The 18,815-nt window shown below is 39.7% G+C and overlaps 1 protein-coding gene across 1 annotated transcript in view; it reads left to right on the plus strand.

The window, feature by feature from the left end:
- Window positions 1-458: 458 nt before the first annotated feature.
- tcf4 (transcription factor 4) overlaps window positions 459-18,815 on the plus strand; it is a gene marked incomplete at its 3' end in the record, with an annotated part of 142,423 nt that continues 124,066 nt past the window's right edge. Inside the window, 4 exon segments of the mRNA XM_082141625.1 lie at window positions 459-494; window positions 496-600; window positions 830-868; window positions 1,611-1,686. Coding sequence (XP_081997751.1) covers window positions 474-494; window positions 496-600; window positions 830-868; window positions 1,611-1,686 — 241 coding nt within the window. The 5' untranslated portion in view covers window positions 459-473.

Consider the following 18,815-nt stretch of genomic DNA (forward strand, 5'->3'; position numbering starts at 1 on the left):
TTTCCGCGCGGTATTCCGGAGTGTGTTCGTCTGAATGAAGCGCTCCTGCTGTAGACGAGCGGAACGATAGACTCCACCGTCCGTCCTGTCAATAAAACACTCCACGAGCCGCACGAAACACGACCTGAGTGTTAGTTTAATCCCCGATCTCACTCAGTTATTGATTCGGATTGCTGAAGCCGCGCGCCGGAGGGACACTTGGAGAGAGTTTCTTCATCTTGAATGTGTGATCGCGTTACCGGACACCTGCGCGTCCACTTCACCTGGTGGAAGAATGATCCTCTGATCCACAGTCTCTTTTTCACGCAGAGTGGATTTTTTGGGGCTCGATCGTGCCGTGGGTCCGTGTGTGTGTATGTATGTGTGTGTGTGTGCGAGAGAGATAGAGCGCGAGCGCGTGCGCGCGCGTGTGTGTTTCTGAAGATCAGACACGCTCCTCCTGATCGGGTGTTTTCTCATTGCGATCTGTTTCCATGTTTTTAGGTTTATGTGATATTTCTAAAAATGCATCATCACCATCATCATCACCATCATCATCATCAGAGAATGGCCGCGTTAGGGACGGATAAAGAACTGAGCGATTTGCTGGATTTCAGCGCGGTAAGTGACTTTACGTCTCCATGCTGCAGGTCAATGATCACACTTTGTTTGGTTTTGTCACATTTCATTGTGTTTCTCTGCGCAGATGTTTGTGTAGAAGTGTTGTAAGATGACTTTTTTGCGCACTGACTGTGCCGCGTAATTGCATTTGAAATCTGAAAGAAAGTTGCAAAAGCTTATGTGGATTTGATAGATGTGATGTTGCATTAGTAATTCTGTTGTCTTATAGATGCGAAACAGCGATTTGAAAATGTTCCCCACATCAATGGTAGTATATCCCACTTTATTCAGTCTTTTCTTGTGTTTTTTTCCTTTTCTTTAATATAGAGTCTTATGTATGTTGTGTTGACCCTTTAAAAAAAAAAATCCTTAAGGAATTCTAATGGAATTTCTAATGATTATATTCTAATGGGATCAAATGCAGTTCTACTCCAATGAAATTCTTAAAAAAAAAAAGAAAAAAAAAAAGATCCAGCAGAATCTTACAGGATTCTTGTTTGATCCCATTAGGATTTCTTCCAAATGCTGAAAGAAATCCCATTAGCATTCCTTGATGATTCTGAGATTAGAGTTGATTCTAGTGGACTGATGATGTCTTCAATCTGGTTCAGTGTCAAAAGTAAAATAAATAAAAAAATAAAAAAGGCTAAATGTGCATCCTGTGAGAAATGCTTTTGGGAAGTTTTCACTCAGGAAATGTGTTTTCATGAAGCCACAGTTCCAAAAATATTCCAGCTGTCCGACAGACAGACAGTGGAGGGCTGAACTGGCACTCAGGCTAGTTTATGTGCTCATGTGAAATTTGGCTTGGTTTTGATTTTGCATCCGCATTAGAGGGTTATATTATTCATCAAATTAACAGTAAGATTATGCATGCATTTCTGATGTCAAACAGTGCATAATGTTGTGCTCAGACTGAACTGTGATATTAACCAGTGTGTGTTTTAATATTCTCTCATTCAGGGCCGGTTTGTGGAAGTTTTTAATGTGTTGTCATGATTGTTTTGTAGATGTTTTCCCCTCCTGTCAGCGGCGGGAAGAACAACGGACCGACTTCTCTGGGAAGTGGACATTTCTCCGGCTCAAGTATGTCATGTGAAACACAAGTGTGTGTGTGTGTGTGTGTTCTGAGGTGTAGAACGGCCTCTGTCGCTGTCACAGAGTGATTATGAGCTTGGTTTGAATATGCAGTGTGTGTGTGTGTGAGGGAGATATTAGTGACTTTGACCTGGCCAACTTCTTCTTTAGGTGTGTGTGTGTGTGTGTGTGAGAGAGACATGCAAGTCACAGTTCACATGCTGTGAGAATTTTGTGTCTTGATTTGAGATGTGAGTTTGATTGTTGTGTCACGACTGTGTATGTGAATGTGTGTGTGTGTGTGGGGAGATATTTGTGACTTTGACCTGGCAGACTTCTTCAGGTGTGTGTGTGTGTGTGTGAGACACATGCAAGTCACAGTTCACGTGCTGTGAGAATTTTGCGATGTTAGTTTTGATTGTTGTGGCACGACGGCATTCGTCTCGTCTTCTGCACACACACACACACACACACACATGCACACACACGCACACACACGCATGATTCGCGCGACACACACCTGCAGGGTTTGTGGACCACAGAGATCTGTATTGTTAAAGTGCGTGTTTTATAAAACGTGACATTTTATCACGTCGGAGGTTTTGAGCTGATTTTAATCCCGTCTCTGATGAATGTTTCCTGCAAAAAAAAAGAAAAAGAAAAAAAAGCGGCAGCAAATAAATAAATAATTAGAAGCGACAAAAAATAAATGACCTTGACCCCGGAGCTGGATCCAGGAAGAAGAGCGCCGGAAACCCGTGCAACATATGGAATGCGCTGCTCATTCCTGTGCTCGCTTTTACACGGCATGCATGTGTGTTTGATCTCCAGCACTGATGCCGTGATGTGCAGCGCAGATGGAGGACCGAGAGTGTGTGTGAGAGTGTGTGTCGTGGCCCAGTGTGTCTTCATGTTGTCAATGGCTGCTATTGTTTTCCTCAGACTTGAGTGTTGTTTAGGGTTGGATAATTTGCATGCCGCCCCCTTCCCCCTTCTTTGCCCCTCGGTTCCTGCGCTTTCGCCCGGATTGTGCCGCAGTTTCCCTCCGTTGGAAAGTCGGGCAGAAGGACGGAAGGAGGGGGGGGGGGGTCTCAAAACTACGGCGAGTCTGTTGCCATGCGACTTGCCATGCATTTGGCTTCCAATCACTCGGAAATGTTTCATAAAGTGTGAATCGTTGAGGAAAAAAACGAGAATAAATTAAATAAATAACACGCAACTCATGAGAACGTGTGGGCACGGCGCTAAATTTATGCATTATCTCTCGGTTTTGAAGCGTGCCCGTTTCCCGTGCCAGTCTCTGGCGTCTGAGAGGATTCGGCTAACGGCTGATAGGCCCGTGCGTTTGTTCTGGTAACAGCCGTGGCTTATTAAGCCACGTTGAAAAGTGGGGTTATTTTAATAACGCGTGGAAGGAAGAAAAAAAAGCCGCTGCTATTTGCATCGCTCTGTTTTGGTTATGCCTGTCAGTCAAACGCCAGCGATTGCATTAAGCGCAGAGATGAAGCGAGAGAAGAAGATCTCTCCTCCCACTATCCAGCACCTCTCCGAGAGTCTTTGTCTTTCTCTTAGCACGCAGAAAAGAGCCGAGGCGGAGAGAGGGAGACGTGCGGAGGAATATCAAACCCTTTAATTGTGCTTGAGATTAGGAATTAATGAGCGTTTTAGCTTGTAATAGCAATATTAGTGCTACAATGTGCTATCTAATGCTAATAATGAGGCTGCGTGTAATAGGCAGGTTTCCAGGCCTCTGACTCGGTGGGGTTGATCTTAAAAATGTTGCTCTAAAAATAATGTCACTCCAGCAACTCTTCGTGACTTTTCCCAGTGCTACGCTATTATTCCCGGGTGAAATGACTCCATGTTCCGTGCGATGGCTTTGCGTCTCATCCGTTCTCATGTTGAACCCGCCAGGTTTGACATCAGTGATTGTCAGTGTGTTTATGAATGGAGGAGAGGATTTTCAATGAATAGTGACTTATATTTGGGTCTGTCCTTCACTCACAGCATCACTTCAGAAGACTTGAGTCATATAGACTACTGACCTTTTGTTGTTTTTGCCTTCAGATATTGTACATGTTTATGTACCTTTTATGATTTTTTCATACTGTTTTGCAGTGGTTAGAGGTGTGTTTCAAGGCTCAAAATGTGGGTGTGCATAATTATTACTATAACTATAAACAATTAGTATTATTTTTTATTATGTAAAACACATATAATTATAATTTTAACGCTCATAATAATATAATGAATCTTAAAAATAAATAAATAAATAAATATTATATATATATATATATATATATATATATATATTATATATATGCTCATTACATGACTATGAGCATTTATATATATATATATATATATATATAAAAATTTATGTATATATACATATATAATGTATGTAATTATTATCAAAAAATAATAATATTAATTGTTATGTAATATACATATATAATTATATATTTTAATGCTCATATTCATATAATGATCCTTAAAAATAAAAAGAATAAAAAAATAAATTCTACAAAATGATATATAAATATATATTATAATAAAGCTTGGCATTGACAACCCTCAGAATCAGGATAAAAGTCACTACATTGTTCCATGTATGAATTATCATGTTCTCTTCATTTCTTTGCTCATGGAAAACTTATAATGACTTTTGGTGAATTAAAATGTTTCATCATTGTCAGTGTCTGATAAACAGTAAACACACTTTGACAGTAAATCTGTATGAATATTCGTATATCAAATATCATATCCTCTAAACTTTGAATGCACATGACTTTTATGATTTTGGCCTCTTGATTTGGTCGCTGTATAGCATAAATGCTAAGAAAGCTTCTGCTCTATTATTAGCTGATGTCAAGAGACGTCACTGGAGAAAAGCTGCCGAACGCCAGTGTTACATCAGCGCTGTGGTGTCGGAGAATCTTGTTGAGTTTAGTTCAGTGTTTGTGTTTGTGCAGAACAGTGTGTGAATCCTGAGATGACCTTCCTCTTGTGCCGTACTGATGTCAATAGACTAAACACACACGCTGAAACATCTCTACTTTTATATATTAAATCAGTCTTGATCAAGAGCATCTTCAGTTCCTGCTCCTTTTGTTCAGATTCTCTGGCCTCTGACTGCGTTTTATACCATCTGTCCCAAATTCACTGAATGCCCAAAAATGGCACCGAAAGCGCTGAAAATGCCCTAGATATTTAAAATGGGGAACCAAAAAAAAAAGAAAAGCCACATAGTTATTTTGATATATTTCATAATATTCTAGATTGTACACTACTGGTCAAATGTTTGGAATCAATATTTTTTTCAATGTTTTAAAGAAGTCAGCGTTATAATAATCAGAAATGTTTCAACTCATCATATCAGAATGATTTGTGAAGGATCATGTGACACTGAAGACTGGAGTAATGATGCTGAAAATTCAGCTTTGATCACAGGAATAAATTACACTTTACTATACATTCACATAGAAAACATCTGATTTACATTATAATAATATTTCACAATATTTTTGATCCAGTAAAAATGCAGCCCTGGTGAGTAGAGCTCTTTCAAAATCGTAATTTTTCCATATTTTCGGTTATATTTCATTCGATAATAATATTTCTGATAAACAGATTTGAAAGAGAAAGCCTTTATAAAGGTTAAAATCAATTCCGTGGTAAAAGTGAGTCATTTGAGCATCATAATCTGGACAGATCGTCCCCTCACGGCACAATAGCCCAGAAAAGCAGGCTAAAAGCTCGTCGTGTCCTCCAAAGTTACGTCGGCAGAGTTCGTTTCCCACCATGCCGTTGGCTGGTCCTCTCTCTGCTGACATTGTTGTGTCCTGTAGCCCACTTCCTTTGTGATTAAGTGTCTGTGTTTGTGAATATGTTTCTTGCTCTTTATCTGTGCACTGCTTTGATAAGGCTGGTCTGGGCTCTCACACACTGTTTGTTTGACCTGGAAACGCGGCTCTTAAACCCGTTTGTGCTCGAACCGCTGAGGAAGGGTGCAGACGCAACACTCTCTGCATGTTGATTAGCATTTGCGTCACGCAGGGAGACGGTGGTGCGGCTTATGAAATCAAAATTCATGTTCCTGGTCTTACTGTGAATGATCATCAGTACGTTATTAGGAAGAAAATTACATGTTAAACCGCCTCTGAAACCACTTTCCTTTCCATCTGATGTCATTATCCCAGACAGCAACATGGTCCGGCCCAGATCCGGCTCACATCCACTACATGTGGATTCCACACGGCCCAGATGTGGGCCGGATCTGGGCTGACTCTATGTCGCTATGAACTTTTTCGCATTAGGGTTTTCTGTTAGAACGGTGTCGTGTTAGCGGCACATAAGCTAATGATCTTTGCAACGGAAGTGAATCAATCAAAACTAACTTTAGCTGGACAATAACTTTATTCTAGAGCTGCTGTAAAGCCTAAACAATCTCTGTTACTGTAATTTCCTATTATCACTGTAAAGCTGCTTTGAAACAATCTATATTGTTAAAAGCGTTATATAAATGAAGTTGACTTGACTAGACTAGACTTGACTTGACTTGACTAGACTAGACTTGACTAGACTAGACTGGACTAGACTAGACTAGACTAGACTGGACTAGACTGGACTAGACTGGACTAGACTAGACTAGACTAGACTTGACTAGACTTGACTTGACTTGACTTGACTTGACTTGACTTGACTAGACTAGACTAGAGTTGACTAGACTTGACTAGACTAGACTAGACTGGACTTGACTTGACTTGACTGGACTGGACTGGACTGGACTTGACTTGACTTGACTTGACTTGACTTGACTAGACTTGACTTGACTTGACTAGACTAGACTAGACTTGACTTGACTTGACTTGACTTGACTAGACTTGACTTGACTTGACTAGACTAGACTAGACTAGACTAGACTAGACTTGACTAGACTAGACTAGACTAGACTAGACTAGACTTGACTTGACTTGACTTGACTTGACTAGACTTGACTAGATTAGATTAGACTAGACTAGACTAGACTTGACTTGACTTGACTTGACTTGACTTGACTTGACTTGACTTGACTAGACTTGACTAGACTAGACTAGACTAGACTAGACTAGACTTGACTTGACTTGACTTGACTTGACTTGACTTGACTTGACTTGACTAGACTTGACTAGATTAGACTAGACTAGACTAGACTAGACTAGACTAGACTTGACTAGACTTGACTTGACTAGACTAGAGTTGACTAAACTTGACTAGATTAGAGTTGACTTGACTTGACTAGACTAGACTACAGTTGACTTGAATTGACTAGAATTGACTAGACTTGACTTGACTTGACTAGACTAGAGTTGACTTGACTTGACTTGACGACTTGAAATGACTTGACTTGACTAGACTAGACTAGAGTTGACTTGACTTGAAATGACTTGACTTGACTTGACTTGACTTGACTAGACTAGACTAGACTAGAGTTGACTTGACTAGACTAGAGTTGACTTGACTTGACTTGACTTGACTTGAAATGACTTGGCTTGGCTTGACTTGACTAGACTTGACTTGACTTGACTAGAGTTGACTTGACTTGACTAGACTTGACTTGACTTGACTAGAGTTGACTTGACATGACTTGACTTGACTTGACTTGACTAGACTAGACTAGAGTTGACATGACATGACATGACATGACTTGACTTGACTTGACTTGACTCGACTAGACTAGAGTTGACTAGACTAGACTAGACTTGACTTGACTTGACTTGACTTGAAATGACTAGACTAGACTTGACTTGACTTGACTTGACTTGACTTGAAATGACTCGACTCGACTCGACTCGACTTGACTTGACTAGACTAGACTATGGATGCCTGTATTATTTTTCGTCTGCATCCATTTAAGTTCGGAAATTTTTATGATCCAATCAATTCCCAAAATATAAAATCAAACCCTGCCCTATATTCATTTTTTTGTCCGCATTACATAAGATTCATGCTGATTGTATACAGTGCATGGTTCTCTGCAATTGTTTTTAAATAATAAATAGTATGTGCATTTAAAATAATCTTTTTCAATTAAACGTCTTTAAACAAGGTAGATTTACTATATACTGTATTATTATTATTATTATTATTATTATTTAACATCCTTACACTATGTAGATTTACAATTCATTGTTTCCCCCCCCGCGTTATTTAGTATTATTTAACATCCCTAAACAGGGTAGATATATTAATCATTATAATTTGTATTATTTATTATTATTTGACATTCTTTAACAATGTAGATTTTACATCTAGTTTTTATATTATTTTGTGTTTATTTTACAGAGTATTTTGATGTTTTATCCTCCCAGAAAAACCCTGCCGAAGTAAAAAAAACCTTCAACAGAAACACAAGTAGAATTAAAGGAGATAACGGGGATGTTGATGCCAAGCGTGTGATAAACAGGTTGATTTTGAAGGCCGATCGTGTTGTTTTGGACAGAGACGCTGATGTGTGTAAGGAAGTGCAGGAAGAGCTACTTCCTGTTTTTGTGTTCTGGTCTCCTGAGTCGAACGCAGGCTGCGTTTCACCTTCAGTTAATGTTAGATTCGGTCGTTGTGGTTTATCTATTTATGGAGTCTCGTTTAGTTCAGATAGTCGAGTCCAGGTTGATCTGATCTGGTGCAGTTTTGTCCTGTGATGGTAATACAGTCCACCTTCATCTGTCGGCTTCGGTTAATGCGGTCCAGCGATCCACTTCAATCCGTTCACATCCCTGTAATTGAATGTTATTGTTTTATTTGTATGCCTGAGCTTGACTGTCATTTCTGATCCCGTTCTGTCCGGAGTTGTAATGAAAGACTTGAAAAAGTGTACCGACTAAACACGGCACTGTCCACGAGTGACTCAACACCCTCATGAAACAACAATGGGACCAAAGTGCATTGTGGGTAATGAACACCCATCACTCTGTGCTGATCGTACACGGCCGTTCACAATGATCTTTTGGAAAATCGCCCTGCCCTTTTCAAACAGGTTCCTGATTGTTCCCATGATTAACTCGTGGAGAGTCACTCCCATGCTGTGAAAGAAAAATGACAGATTCAATCTCTTTTATGTCTCAGATGTTTCTCCTAAACAGCAGTGAGAACAAATTGGAGACGACTACTGAAATCTCAGTGTTTTTCCGGGGGAAAACTCTCCTCTAGAGTCTCACGCTGTGCTCAGATTTGCTATCCAAAGTCAGAGATCTCAATATGAACTCAAACATTTCTCATCAAATGATCTGAGCTGCTGCTCCACTCGATCATTTTAGAGCTTTTTGACTCATTTTTGTCTGTTTCTATTTCCCCACTTAAGGAGAAACTCAAGCCCTCTGAGACTCAAGCCCTATCCGGATGGGACTAGTTTAGCATGGAGAGGAGGGGTACAGTAATAATTACCAGAGCTTCTCTGTGAATTTAGTCCCGTCTGAATGTGCATCTCAGTGATCATCACGGACAATATCAGTAAAGATTACGGCGACTTTTACCTTCAGTAAAAAGGTCCGGAAAAATGACCTCAGGTGATACTAATCCTGTGCGAATAGACACGCTGTACATATGTACGTAAATATTCCGTCATTTCCTGTTTAAAAGTAGTTTTCCGCGGTTTTTCCGAGTATGGAGACGCTTGATAACGCATTCAGTCGCGCTCTAGACGCTGGAACGAGTCTGTGGTAAAACTCAAGTGTTTCACACACACCATTCAGATCAGAGAGAAGATGGACAGCACTTGTTAGAGGCACAAAACATCTTTTAGAGTTAGATTAGAGCCTTTTACCAGCACAATCCAATCTGAAGTTCATTAATACATCGCTCGACCGGACATAACCGTTTTATATATATAAATATAGGTTATATGTGTTTGTGCACGTAAGCAACGTAATACACACATGACGACAGGAGTGACAGCGATGAGCAAATCGAGTTACTCTCCCACTTCTGCTAGTTCCCGTGCGAATTGTCCATTAATATTACAGACGTCCTGTGGTAAAATTACACTCCATCTACCCTTGTAAAGTTAATCCCGTCCGAATAGGGCTTAGGTTAATTACTTAATGTGACTTACTGTAATGTGATTCTGAATCATGTCTCATTTAAGTCTCATAAGTTATGAAAGAGCAACTTCTGAGCTATAACATTTTATTATATTAACTCTTTCCCTCAATGAAGCTCGTGATTGTCATTCTCTACGTTTACATGCAACCAAATAATCCGTTAATATATCGGCTTGACGGCTCAACTGGACTCAAAAGCCTTCATCTAAACACCTTAATCGATCCGATTGAGCTCGATCCGAACGAAATTTCGATCGGATGAAAGTGGTTTATTCCTTTTCTAATCCGATCGAGAGAACATGTACACACTCGATCGGACTGAAAACCGAAACTGAAAGGCCTGCGCATGTGTAATGACGTAGAAATAGTGGAATGACGAATGACGAGGGAACGAGCTGTTATTCCTGTTGAAGGAAGTGTCGTATAAATGAGTGTCTCATCATCCTATAATCCTCCTTTCACTGTGAAGAGGAGCAGGACAACGTCCACCAGTTCCAGACGCTCATCCACACACGACTGGCTTTGGGCATTTTTACTGTGTGATCAATATAAGCAGCGGCACAACGGTTCAGACGCTCACTGTCCCCAAACTATGAGCAGAAATGGATAAATATTAAGTCTGCTGTTTGGAACAAATAAAGAACCAATGTAGGAGAATGGTTATGATGTGCAAACATCAGGAAACTCTGTATATTCGTGCAGTGAGCGCATGTCAAAATATCCATCCCGATTTGAAGCTTGTGACATATAAACCCGATCACATGATTAGCGTTCATGTAAACACTACGTTCGGTTTCATCAATCTGAATGAATTCAGTCCGATTGAAACAAAAGTTGTGCATATAAACGCCACTGATAACTTTAGGAGAAACATCTGAGAAAAGTTGGTACCTAAACGAGCTGACTCCATTAGGCGTCTCGATCTCTGAAAGACCCTCCTCTGAGCGTGTGTGTGTGTGTGTGTGTGTTAACGAGTGGTCTTGTCCTTAACGAATCCCGTGGTTTTCCGTGCAGGGGTGGGAACAGCACACCTTGTTTTCTCCTCGCACCTGAAGGTGAAGAGACTCAAAAAAAGTGTAATTATCCATCTGAAAATAAAGGCATAAGAGCAGCACAGTGTGTGTAATTAACACGGCAGGTGACGAGCTCGCGGAAACACAGAACTTTTAATTAAAATGCCTGACTTGTTTGGATATTGTCAAGTGTGTCGCTGTAAGATGTGCCACTGTAATGGCTGCCATAATTGAGCAGCGGCCGAGGCTAATGGTAGCATGTTTCACGTGTGTGTGTGTGTGTGTGTGTGTGTGTGTGTGTGTGAGTGTGTGTGTTATTGGAGGTTTCACTGTTTTATTTGTGTACAGGGTTCAGAATTAACACTCGCTAAGTTTCACGCTACTTTTATCATCAAACGTTGATCTTTTGATGAAAACGTGCAGGTTTCTTGATGCACGTGGACGTCTGTTCTTCTTATTTGATGTGGGAAAAGGGTCAAACATGCAGAAGAGTTTGAGGATGAAGGAATCTGTTCAGTGCAGTGGGGATACGATGTACGTTTGCTCTAAATGAGGAGAAATGTTCATGCTGGTTTCCATGATCCACGTTCATCTGGTCTTGTTTCTCTTCTTTTATGTGGATGATCACGATTGAGAGCTGTTTATTGATTACTCCAGCCAGAGTTATTATAGTTAAAAAATAATTCAAACTATTAATAAAATCTACAATAGTTGCTAAACTAATGCTAAAATAACACTAGGCGCGTTTCCATTACAGATTTGCGCAAGACTTTTTATTTTTTTATTTCGTCGAAAAACTATTGCGAAATGACGGCGTTTCCATTAGCCGATGTTATGCGACTAAAACTTGATTTTTTTCCTCTCGCGATTAAGTCATTCCAAAAATCACGGCAACGAACGTTGGTAGGTTTTAAGTATCCCAGCCACTGCACTGGCCATTATTATTAATCAAAGGAGACGTATGTGTGTTTTCCAGTCATTAATGGCAAGGAAAGACCCTTAGGCCGTGTGTCCACCAAAGCTAGCTAGCTGTAAGCGCTTGAGAGCGTTTTGGCAGCGTTGCGTTTTTTTCAGTTGAGACATACTGGTTATGATACGGAATATCCGTGAAAGTGTTACTAGTGTCTCATTTCACACATATTTTGTTTCTGTGTTGATTCTATATTCAAATGTCGATACAATGTAACGTATTTTCTCTGGCTCTTGTTTTAAATGATTTTGTTCTGTTATTATGCTTGTTGTTGTCCTCTGTTGACGTTGTACATGCAGAATGTGGCGGTTGGTCGGTGTGGTATTAGTCCCGCCCCTCCTCCACTGTGATTGGACGGCTGGGTAAAAAGTGACAGTGATGAGCTTTGTTTTACCCAAAGTTGAACATTCTTCAACTCTCGGCGACCTGTGAAAAACGCTGAACGCTCAGTGAAAAAAAACACTCAGTGCCTTGTTACGCTCATGCCGTTTTAAAAACACGGCGCTCCCATTGAAAACAATTAAAAAAATACGCCAGCCGCGTGAAAAAACGCTTTGGTGGACACACGGTGGACACACTTATACTTGTGAGCGGCTCATATGAGGAGTTTCTGGGTGTTTCTCCCTCATATCCGCTTCGAGGTCTTGATTGTGGCATTTATTGGAGGTTTAGAATCCATTATTCCTGTAATTCTTCTGTCTTTTATGAGTTAAATAAAGAACTCTGTCTCGTATTCTGTCCAAACACACCGCGTCGTCTATGTCAGCTGACCTGTAAATGCGCAAAAACTGTTTCCATTGCAGTTTTGCGAAATATTTCTTTTTAGAATTGCCTGTAAAACCTCCTCATGCGAGCGTAACAACTTTTTTGCGATTAAATGGGAGTTTTTGCGAAATTGACGTGTTTCCATTGGGCGTATTTTCAATTTGCTCAATTTGAAGGGTAACGGAAACGCGGCTATTGACTCCAGTTTAAAATGTCATCATCAAGCTCGTACTATACTGTGATGGACCTGTGATTTAGCACTGGGTTGATATAAGTATTTTTCTTAATTTCTCCTTAACTTTCGGTCAAAAACTGCATGTGTTTTGCAGAAGAACATTGTTGTGGTTGTGCTTCGGCTCTGTGCGGATAATATGGTTATCCTAAAACATTCACTACTAGGCATAAGAAATATAACCAGTTTGGATTAAAGGATCTTTATGTGTTTGTAAGGGGTGGTGGTGGCGCAATGGATAAGACACATGCCTTTGGTGTGAGAGACCCGGGTTCGAATCCACTGTGAGACACCAATGTGTCCCTGAGCAAGACACTTAACCCCTAGTTGCTCCAGAGGCGTGCGACCTCTGACATAATTAGCAATTGTAAGTCGCTTTGGATAAAAGCGTCAGCTAAATGAATAAATGTAAATGTAAATCTCAGGCTGACTAGCTGAAGAGTCACTGTCGGTCACAACAGATAATGCTTTACAGTGAACTCTGTTAAAGAGATGCATATGACAGCTTATCTGTTCAATAAAACACCTTACTCTCCTGTTGAGTAATGAAAACACCATCATCTCCACAAATCCCTCAGTTCTCCATCTCCTGAAACCAAGCTTATGTTGATTCTTGTTTTATTACGAGCTCATTTGTTTAAAACGGCGATTCTCCGTTGAAGAATTGGAGATTTAGCGGCTCCACGTCAACCTTTCTCTCTCGTTGTGACAACCAACCCCTGCCACACACACACACACACACACACACACACACTCAACCTCTGACCTCACACACCAGACAAGCCAGAGTAACTTTACTCTATTTACGGGTATGACGAGACACACATGGACGAGTGACGCATTTACGCAATTTCTTGTGAAAACCGACAGGTCTAAAATATAAACACTTATAATAGGCTTACCGTAGTGAATCACGGTAAGACAAAAACACATTTTGGAAGAAGGATTGATGATGTATTTAAATTGTTAACGTTGAACAAAAACAGAAAGTTACATAGTGCACCTTTTAAACCTTTAAAACTTTTCTATTAAACAAAAGAAGCTTGATTTTGCAGTTATTCTCATGTTGTCGCGCATGAGTGGAATTTCAGGAGGTGTCAGGTTGAAGTGAAGTGAAGTGTTCAGCTTATCTGTGTGTGTGTGTGTGTGTGTGAGAGAGAGGAGATTTCTTGTCTTGGTTTTCCTAAAAGGCAGTTGAACATCTGGCGGTGTGTGTGTGTGTGTGTGTGTGTGTGTGTGTGTGTGTGTATCTGTGACGCCATTGACATTCCATTCCATCAATGCTTTGGTTATGGCTGCTGTTTGCATGCATGCATACGCGTGTTTGTGTGTGTGTGTGTGTGTGTGTGTGTGTGTGTGTGTGTGTGTGTGTGTGTGTGCGTGCGCGTGTTTGTGTGTGTGTGCGCGTGTGTGTGTGCACCCATTTGCAATCGTAGAAAGCACTTGTGTGTTTTATGTGTTTGTTTATGTAGATTTCACGTTGTGTGTGTGTGTGTGTGTGTGTGTGTGTGTGTGTGTGTGTGTGTGTGTTTTTCTCACTCTCTTGCGGTGTGGGCAGTACGTGCTACTGTTTTTCCAAGTGCTAATTTTTGCTGCAGTTGCTGGTTTAACGTCCATCTCGTTACAGCCTGAACCAATTACAGCTCTAATTATCCAATAAATATGTATTTAAGAAGCTGTTTACTTTTTGTGTGTGTCGTGACACTTAGAGCAGAAACCAAACCCGCTGGGGTTACACACTTTATACATCATATGAGACCGACTGCAGAGAAACATTCGCAAACTCGCAGATTATAATATTCTGCTTTTGTTTTTCATTGCATTTCTTTCGTTTTACAAGTGAATTTTACAACAACAAAAACATGTCCAGGTCATATGTCGTACTAAATTAAAAATATCTATATATATCTATATCTATATATCTATATATATATATATATATATATATAATTTAAATAAAGAATATTTTGACATTGTGATAATATTTTGGCACATTTAACCCACACATTCTCATATATGCATGTGTATATAAATATTTACACTACAGTATTTTTTTTATGTATTCCAGCAATGATTTCTAATGAGAATCACAACTGTGATTTAATAGGAATTACAAAAAGCTCAAATTAAAAGTTATGGATGCATAATAGTTATGAGAATATGGGGGGGTAAATCTCAAATTTAGAACGTTCTTCATTTTCATCAAACAAAATGTAATTTATTGTTTCTGTCTTTTGATTTTCATGACCTGCTCTTGACAGATTCTGTGAAATTCACTGAGAGAGAGAGAGAGAGAGAGAGAGAGAGAGAGAAAGAGAGACAGACAGGAATGTAACCGGACACTGCGAGGAGTTTTTCCCACAGAAGTGCCCTCTCATGAAAGGCTTTTGTCTGGCTTCTGTGTTCAAACATACTCGTTTCTCTCTCTCTCTCTCTCTCTCTCTCTCTCAGTCTCTCTCTCTCTCTCTCTCTCTCACTTGTTCTTTTTTTTCCTCTGAAAGTTTTGCAGGTGTTCAGGGCGCAGCAATGAAACAAGGTCTGTTATTTGGTGTGTGTGTGTGTGGTGGGTTTGGTGGGCGGGGCTTCATGGCCTCTTTCTCCTCCTTCAGGCTCATTGGCTGAGTCGTCGAGAGGAGGGGCTGATGGGTAATGTGAAGATCTGCTCAGTGTAAACACAGTATCTGTTATAGACCCTGACAGACCAGACACACATGGGTCAGTGATGGGACTGAGCTTCTGCTATTAGGGATGGATCGTTTTTCACATTAATTTTTTCAAGCTGAATATTACTATAAAAAATGTCATTATCATTTTTTTTATTATTTGTCGGTTACTCCAATGTCCAGAAGCATACAAATACAGCCTCAAACATACAATGAGGGAAATGACTATACATTTTAACAAATTGAATTTGCTTTTAAGTATGTCTGAATGAAGTAAACACCGTTCAACAGAAACAAGTGAAAAGCTGGGAATGTTTAATATTAATCTTAATATGAACAGACAGCATCAGGTCTGAAAGCTGCATTTAAACAGCAACACCTGAAAATGCACAATTCTGTCATCCTGACTCTGTGTACGTTCACTTAAAAACAGGCATTTTGACCAAGAAGTGCATTTGACCGTTCATGCGCACAGACGCATTTCCTGCGAGGCGCGAATGTTCTTCACAGAGCGTTCACACACAAGCGCGCATGTGAGCGTTGAAAGCATCCGCCTGTCAGTCACACACTCACACACACTGCAGAAGGATTGTTACACTGCAAACTTGACACATATTGTAACATTATTTTAAAGTCCGTCTCTGGTGAAAATCCAGCTTTTAATGTTGTTTATGTGTCTATGATGTGTTTTTAATGTGCTTTAAGACAAACATGTGTAAATTCATAAGTCGACAGCATTGCTGAGTATTTCCTCCTTAAAACTGCAGTGAACCAAAGACAGTCTCAAAAACACACTTTGAAATCGCTGGTGTTTCTGACGTCACAAACTACCTTGTAACCAATCAGATCAACGTGTGATCGTCAACCAGTGGATCTCTGAGTGAGTGAGTGAGTGGAGGCGGGGCTCATTTGCATATTCATAGAGCCGCTAAATGAGGCAAGGGTGTCGAGTTACATTCAAGATATTTAAAGGCATGAAGAAATAACGTTTTTAATACGTAGTTTTGGTGATCAAAGATGAGTTTTAAGGGTTAAATTATTGCAGGGGACTTTGACAGTTATATTGGACGTTGACATTATATTGTAACAGCATTTTGACAGTTATGTTGGAAGATGATGTTGTATTGTAACATTTTGACAGTTGTATTGGACATTGACGTTATATATTGTAACATATTTTGATAGTTATATTGGACGTTGATGTTATTCTGTAACATTTTGACAGTTATATTGGACATTGACATATTGTAACATTATGTTGAGAGTAAAATTGGACGTTGGCGTTATACTGTAACATTAATTTAACATTTATATTGGATGTTGACGTTATAATGTGTCATTATTTTGACAGGTATATTTGACATGAAAGTTATACTGTAACACTATTTTAAAAGTTATATTGGACGTTGCCGTTACATTGTAACATTAATTTTACAGTTACATTGAACGCGGACAGTTATATTGTAACAATTTGAACAGTAATATTGGACATTGACGTTATTTTAACATTATTTTTGCCAGTTATAATTGACTTTGATGTTATATTGTAACAGTTAAGTACATTTAAACCCTGAACCCAGAATTTAACAGCAGGATCCGGAAGTACATTTTTAGTATTAGTATAGTAGAGATAATAATACATTTCTATCGTATCGTGATTGATATGTGATCACGTGTGTGTGTGTTTGCATGTGTGTGTGTGTGTATTCGCATCTCCCTCCTCACACCCGTTTATTCCATCTCCATACACACATCAGCTGTTCCCGAATTTCACGGAATTCCCTGTCTGGTTCCCGTTCGGTTTCCACGGTAACAGGTGCGGAGTTCACCCTGGCGTCTGGACGCAGGCAGGTGTGTGTGGACTTAATTACACACGCACACACACACACACACATCTCACTGCCACATGTTCTGGAACAAGCGTTTCCACACGGCGCAGTGAGGTTTATCCTGTACTAGAGTTCGAACCCGAGGGTTTCGGGAAGAGATTCCTGTGCGGTTTCAGCGCTGTAATGAGTGCGGGAAACTCGTCGAGCTAAAGAGAGAGAGAGAGAGAGAGAGAGACCAGTGCTTGACAGAAAACAGTGAAGCCTCTTTATCGCATTTGAAGCCGAAGTGTGAATGAAACATATCGGCACTTTAAGAAAATATTTCAAGCTTCATTTGCAGAGGGTTTTTTTTTTCAAACGGCACAAATTGTTTTCACCATGCTAAGCTCCTGCAAATGAGTAGACTGCAAATGTTTACCTGTTTACAGACGCAAATGCTTTCACACATGCGGCGTGTTTTGATATATTCTCTAAAGGAGAGAAGGAGAGAGAGAGAGAGAGAGAGAGAGGCGCATGATGGCTATTGCTGCTCGTCACTGTGAATTACACGGCCTTGGTTTTTAAATGCGAAGCTGAAGATGCCAAACGAACACAATGAACACGCAGCGCGCTGAAAACATGACCTTCCCTTTCCTTGCATCATTCTGTCTTTCTTTTAGTCCGGCTGTCATTTCATCATCGGGAATTATAAATGCATAAGTTGCTATAATTGTGTTTTTCCCACATTGCAAAAGCAGACAGTGACAAGCTGTAAATAATTACTAAAAGTTTAATAATCCATGTGACTTTTATGTTAACTAGTTATGCTAATCGTGTGTTATTATTTGCTGAAAAGCAAGTCCTTGTCTGCAGTTGAAAAGAGCAGCAGGAACATTCTGCTAAACTTCTCCTCACAGCAGAAAGTGTGTCATGTGGGTTTGGAACGATTCCTTCAAGTGAATCCGACAAGTCTTTGATGTTTCCTTTTCTCTGTTTCTCTCTTTTCATCTCTTTCTTTACCTCTCTCAAATGCGTTTTGTTATGGCTGTGACGGTTCTCTGAGCGTTTCAGAGGCTCTTGGTGTGTGTTTGTGTGTGTGTGTGTGTGTGAACTCAAGTACAGACATGTTCAGTCAAACATCTACTGCTCTTTCATGGATTATCAAAGGTCGCAACATACAGGCTTCCGTAATTCCTGGAAAACAGGCCTGATCAATAAAGGAAAAAAAACAACAACAACAAAAAAAAAAAATCATTCCATTTGGATGCAATGATTTTTTTGGATTAATTTACTTATTATAATTATTATTTTATTTCAATATGCATACATTCTGGATAACAACTACTATATAACAACTTCTAAATACTTTACAAATTTAAATAATATATAATATAAAATGTTACATTTATATAAAAAAATAATTAAATTTCTTATTTTCCTTTGTACTGTTTTTATATATACGTTGTAGGAGCCATTTATGTTTATTGTTTGCATAATATTTTATTAGTATGTGGGACACTGGGTGACAGTGATTAGAGGCACATGGTTGTATATGATGGGGCATAGGTGACAGGAAGTGATAGCCACAGGTAGGGGGAGCGCACAC

The sequence above is a fragment of the Leuciscus leuciscus genome, assembly GCF_965113295.1.
Source record: "Leuciscus leuciscus genome assembly, chromosome: 16".
Classification (NCBI taxonomy): domain Eukaryota; kingdom Metazoa; phylum Chordata; class Actinopteri; order Cypriniformes; family Leuciscidae; genus Leuciscus; species Leuciscus leuciscus.